Raw genomic sequence first — 6,244 nt, 5'->3', positions numbered from 1 at the left:
ATAAAAAAAATTAGCAGCTGTAATTGGCCAAATGGCAATTTAATGATACTTGATAAAAGATCATGTCACACATCACAATCAAATAATATTCAACTTCACAGAACATGATCACAAGAAATGCTCCAGATGTAATAGACATTGAAGGTTAATTTTGTGCTGTAGATATAAAAATATGAAACTTTCACTGTCAGATCCATTATAAGCAGCCATTCAACCTTGCTTCAGATGGAAGCATGGTATTTCAAAGTGAAGTGGAAAATGCCTTGAAAGAAAGTTTGCACCATTTGGACAAAACACAGATGAGATTAATAACAAGAGTAGGGTCCAAAATCCATGAGTAGAATATTAAAGTCTGCGTATCAACGATACATTATTTACTGTATTTTCGGTACAAAAAAAATACTAAAACATAATTCTCAAATATTACATACAATAAAACATCAGCATTTCTAAAACTAAAACAGAACTGCTGCAGGAAATAAGTATTCTTTTTTTATCATGTATGCTACACACAAAAAAAAATTGGCAAGACTGACAAGCAGCACGATTGTTTCGAGTTGGGTAGAGACTTTGCTGATAAATACAGTGGAGATTGCAGCCACTTGAACTTATCTCCTGCAAAAAAGAAACAATGTAAAAAGATTATTGACATGAATGAAATATAACTCCTCAATTTTCAATTAAGAGCCCACTTTCTCTTCACACCATCAGCAACTTGAATGAAAGAGTGTTGACATGCATGAAAAATGGCATTGATGACAGAAGCAAAACAAGAGGAAGAAAAACAGATGTGATACCCATTACAAAAAGATCAAAAGAAATTCTCTTTTCTAGGATGTCCTATGTTCCTACTCAATTTTGAAGATTTTATCAAACGAAAGTTTTTTAGTGGTAGGAACACTTACATCTTAAGCATAACAGAGGTACTAATAGGTAATTAATCATGTTTGCAAAAATTGTGCTGTTTGAAGCTGTAACTCATGTCAGGCTTTGTGATAAAACTCCACCTTTATGATTTCAGCATCACAATCTTGTAGATGTTATAACTTTTAATACATAAAGTTGAGGAATAACTCATACTTGGCAGGGACACAATAAATTCCAAAAGATGGCTTTGGACCATGAGATCTTGTGCAACAGGCAACTATTAGTTTATTAAGGAATATTTAAATTTCAGATGTTAAACTTTTATAAGATATTGCGGATGTGGAAGCAGGAAAGTACCTTCAGTGAAAATATCAAGCTTTATACTCATGGAGACGCATCCACTTTGGAGCAGACCACTTATTTCCCTTAATTGCAGGGCATGCACCTGCAAGAATGAATCAGAAAATCTTCTGGCATAAGCTTTTAGTCAATAAGGACTTTTTCAGAAGATACAACATGATTTATAAAGAAAGAATCATTATTGTTACATCAAAAGATACTTTATGTCAGGGTTCCTGAATAGAAACTTCTCTGAATAAAGATATGATGGGCAACAAACCATGCAAACTTAATGGGTCCATAGTAGCATCAGGTTTCATGCTCCAGAAGAGTAAGGCATCTCCCATCTTTGGTTTTAGAGCAAGACCTGCCTTTCCACAATCCGATAGCTCATTGTACCCTGGCAGCAAACTGCTGTTGACTTTGGCATTAGGAAACACTGTCTCACCACCTTCTTCAACATCCGAACTGTCCATAGGATATCAAAAGGAATAAAGGAAGAACCACAGAGATGGCTTCAGTGATAAGTAGTTTAATGCAACCTTAACACAGTCTTAAGGGAATCTAAGATGTGAAGTCACATACAGATACATCAAGAAGGTAGCTATCCGCTGACCCCCATTCTTAGTGTTGAATTCATCGGCGAAGTAGTCCAAGTGAGGTTCATATTTCTGACCAACTTCATAATGAAGAACTTGGAGTCCCTCCCCATGCTCTATATAATTAGATGAATCAGATCAGAATAGGAATCCATGATGGAAGTAAAGGTCAAGTGCAAAAATATTTTACAAGACGAATTTAGCTTAACTGGTGATCTTTAGTTGATATATTACAGCAATAAACTATGCTCCTTGAACTAAATAAAGATGTCAAGAAACCTAAAGAAAAATATCTTGCAGTTTAGCATTATATATATTCTTTTTCTGAGAATCATTCAGCGTTTTACTTTTTGCATTAATGCGATGGAAATAACTTTATCGTTCAACAAAATATATTTAAAATACCAAAAAAAGTTATCATGTTTTATGTCTGAATCATTTAGACTCTCCACAGTTATGTTCTTCTAATTTTCCCTTGTACCAAATTGCAAATTGCCAAGTTCCCATCATACTTCCTCCTGCACCTATATATTGTACAGAAAATATCAGATAAGGAAACAATATAAACAAGCAACTAAAGACGATTATGGATTTAAAATTTCCCATCTAAAACTGCAATGGTTATCCTGAAATGTTCTGCATATTCTACAGATTTGTATTTGTCTTTTCCATATCATTTCTGAAAATTTACACTGCCCAATGTTGTTGGTTCTAACCATATAGCCTCCTCCAAAGCTCATCCCTTTTTTCCTTCGACCAAATTTCATTAATTATATTGTTCAGATTTCATAGGCTGCCTTTAAAGCAGGAAAGATATTAATTGGCTAGTGGCTCTCATGAAGAAAACAATGTATAAGAAAACCATGTATAATCTCACTTATTGAATGTCTTCCAGATATGTAGATTTTCTCTTAGATATTGATCTCCTTTATAATTCTGTATAAGGCCTTTAAAAACTGAGAAAATTGGTTCAAGATGTTGTATCAAAGAAGAAGCTACAGAAACTAGTATCGATCGATTTCATTTGTCAATAACTTACCTACAGGTATGAAGGTATAGTCTGCTATCCTTTTTTCAATGGATCTGATTATCTTATCACGTCCTCTTTGAAGAAACATGCCTGAGCTTGTTCGAACACTATCAGCAAATACATATGTGAGTACTGACTGTTGAGAAGCTCTTGATTAAGTCAAAATTATAAGTTTTGACAGATGGATGAATACTGATAACCTGCTATCTTCACTCCCACCGGTAGTGCTATTGACAACTGTTGACTTTTTCATATGAGGCTTTGCCAGCTGAATTATGTACTCACATTCTTCCTTGGACTGTTAGAAACACTTCTGAATCAATATGTAAATAGTGCACAGATAAAAATCCACCCGCCCTTAAATAGAGGCACAAGAAAATGAGGAAGTAGTAATTGATAAACCCCATGCAGACTAATAACATTTGCTAAGAAGTGTTTTCTCGTGGAAACAACTTAGTTTCCATCAAACACAGTGTATGACACTAACAGCAAAGAATTTACAGCTGTTGCATTATCTAAAATAAAACATTTAATGATCATCTTAGCTGCCAAGACAGAGTTGAAGAGAATTGCATAGAAAAAGGCTATGGAGTAGGAATAACAATTAGATACCACCTTGAAATGCAATCTGTTTGTTGTGTTCTCAAGTGAATTAAGGAAAACATCATGAAAATACTGTTAGTTGATTACCGCAAGGGGTTTGACACCAAGTGATTGCCAGGGAGTGTAAACATTAATGATGTGACCAAAAAATACATCTAAATCATATGCCTAAAGCTGAGTTCAGAATATGATGGTTGACCTAGCAGATTGTAGGAATTTCAAGTCATGATGACTTTCGGTCATCGCATGCCACCACAGAGAACTGATATCCGCAAAGGAGCCAAGGAGACACAATGAATTATGAAACTTCATGCAATAACGAGAGACATCTCTAGATGAGGTATTGGGCATATGATTATATTTTGATCAGATTTTGTTTATACATTGATGAGTCAACATTTTTTCATTGGTGTGAGCACGAAGGCTCGTGAGGAATTGTCTGTTTTGAATGAGCCCGCACAATTTTACCCTTTCAGAGTAAGCCTCAAAAAGCACCTTTGATGGTAAGAGTGATCCTAGAGGTTTATTAGCCCTTGATTCCCCCTACTCCTTAACCAATGTAGGACTCAATGCCCTTATCAATGCCTCCCAATAGGGGAGCTGAGGGCTCATGACCCTCCTAGCACCATTCTGATAAGTCAATATTTTGTTGTCATTGGTGCGAGCATGAAGGCTCATGAGGAATTGTCCACTTTGGGTGAGTCTGTACGGTTTTACCCTTTTAGGGTGAGCCCCAAAAGGTATCTCTGGTGATAAGGGTGATGTTAGAGGGTTTTAAGCCCTTGATTCCCCTACTCCTCAAAGGTGCCTTTTAGGGCTTATCCTAAACAGGCAAAACTGTATGGGTTCACCCAAAACAGATAATTCCTCACGAGCCTTCATGCTCGCACTAATGATGACAAAATATTGACTTATCACTTTCAACGGATAAGAACATTTAGTCCCATATTGATTGAAGAACAGGGGAACTAAAGACTCATAAGTCTCTAGCATCACCCTTACCCTTAAAAGTACCTTCTTGGAGCTCATCCTAAAAAGACAAAACTGTACGGGCTCATCCAAAACGAATAATTCCTCGAGCATGTTATATGTCACATGTCACCGACTTAGTAACAGAAGTGAGGCAAAACACGTCACTATGTGCAAGATTGCACAAGAAGAAAGTTAATAATATTAAATATATTCCCAAACTATAACGTCCCCAAAAGCCTGATGGAAAAATCCTATGATAAGGAATAGGAGACTTTGTATTCTTTACCTCTGAGCAATTGGAGGTCAATTTCATAAGCATAAAAGCAGGAGAGTAAAAGGAAACATTTGCATGACCTGAACTAAGGTGTTGTGATGCATGCAACTTCAACAAGAATCGATTCCATGAAATCTAATCAAGAACAATGGCAAACACAGTGCATCAAGTGCCAGCAAGTCGGAAAAGGGAAACTTGAACTTCGCTACATTCTTCATCTTCTCCAAGTATCAAGTAAGCATGTTTACTGTTGGATAAAATGCATGAATACAGGACAGCTCCAGCGTCAATCCTCACCTACCAGGAAGATCCGAATCGATTAAGGTTTCAGAGCTTAGATTCCCACAAAAATAAGAAAAACCACACAAAAAAAGAAAGAACCTCTCTAAATCCGTACTACCCCAATCGCACAAATCACATGAATTTAGCTCGAACGGACACATGAATAAAGAAAACAATAAAGAATGGAAGGAGAAATAAACTAACCAAGAAATTATGGTAGACGAAAGCTCTGGGCTCCCAGGAGATGACCTCCGTCCACTGACGCCCGTTCTGGACGAACCCCTCCCTGCACCAACAAAAAAAAAGCGGTCAAATCATCATGCCTGACCGCCAAAATCCACGAGAAAGGGATCGGAAACTCTTACGTCTTCTCGCTGTGGGAGCGATCGTGGGCGCGACTGGGTGCGAAGAGTGGGCCGATGGGGAGGGAGAGGACGTCGAGGGCGAGGAGCACGAGAAGGACGACGGAGAGCGCGAGGAGCGACGTCAGGGCCAGCGTGTAGGTCCTCGACTTCCGACAAGGGAAGAAGAACCTCTGGTTGGAGAACCGCGCCTCCGCCTTCGCCATGAGCGGCCGCAGCAATGCCATGCCCCACTACGGCTTGCGTAGTCGATCACTTTAAAACAGGAGGAGGAGGAGGAAGAAGAAGAAGTGGTGACCATCGACAGCACGGTGGTTTGGAGGCGGGTCTAAAGAGTCGCGGACGGGATCAGCGGCGGTGTCGCCCACAAGGTCGTTTTGAGCGGGAGAAAACGGGAGCTCAGCGAGCAGAAGGGAAGGAGGTGGCGGATCCTCTTCACTTGGAGCTTGAATCGGAACCTTCCAATTGCTGCATCGCATCCGTCAGATCGTAGGGGCCCACCTAGTCTTCATGAATACCACGATTCGGTGTTTGGAGAGGATCCGGAAATGTCGAGGGAACGACCTGCCCCGGGTCGCAGCTGATTTGATTATGTTAAGCTCACATGTCTCGGCCGAGACAGGGAACACGGTTCCTCTGCCACCACTTGTCATGTCGGGCCCACGCGGTTGAGCCCCGACCGCGTCCTGCGTTTCCGGGGGAGGCCTCAAACAAAGGGCTGCTTTCCGATTGGTCTCCAGCTGCGGGATCCGTCTTGTGGGTGGGTTCCATGGCGGAGAAACAATGGGTTGCAACTCCATGTTCTCACCACACCAAAATACGGTTGGTGCTATACCAAACCCGTGGGGGGCCACCGCCATTGTGGCGTCCGGTAGATCAGCCAAGTCGGAACCCTGACCCCACCGACCTGACATCG

At 40.0% G+C, this 6,244-nt stretch overlaps 1 protein-coding gene across 1 annotated transcript; it reads right to left on the bottom strand.

The window, feature by feature from the left end:
• Window positions 1-300: 300 nt before the first annotated feature.
• On the bottom strand, window positions 301-5,681 carry LOC135594695 (probable prolyl 4-hydroxylase 3). The gene is made up of 8 exons (XM_065085181.1): window positions 5,332-5,681; window positions 5,171-5,252; window positions 3,036-3,133; window positions 2,845-2,942; window positions 1,792-1,921; window positions 1,487-1,674; window positions 1,225-1,312; window positions 301-615 (listed from the first exon to the last, which is right to left on the bottom strand). The coding sequence occupies exons 1-7, from the start codon at window positions 5,553-5,555 to the stop codon at window positions 1,239-1,241; spliced, it is 894 nt and encodes a 297-aa protein (XP_064941253.1). The 5' UTR covers window positions 5,556-5,681; the 3' UTR covers window positions 301-615; window positions 1,225-1,238.
• Window positions 5,682-6,244: the final 563 nt, after the last annotated feature.

This window comes from Musa acuminata, chromosome BXJ1-1 (genome assembly GCF_036884655.1).
Source record: "Musa acuminata AAA Group cultivar baxijiao chromosome BXJ1-1, Cavendish_Baxijiao_AAA, whole genome shotgun sequence".
NCBI classification, from domain to species: domain Eukaryota; kingdom Viridiplantae; phylum Streptophyta; class Magnoliopsida; order Zingiberales; family Musaceae; genus Musa; species Musa acuminata.
Note: the sequence above shows the minus strand (reverse complement) of the source record. Positions and strands in the feature narration are given on the sequence as shown.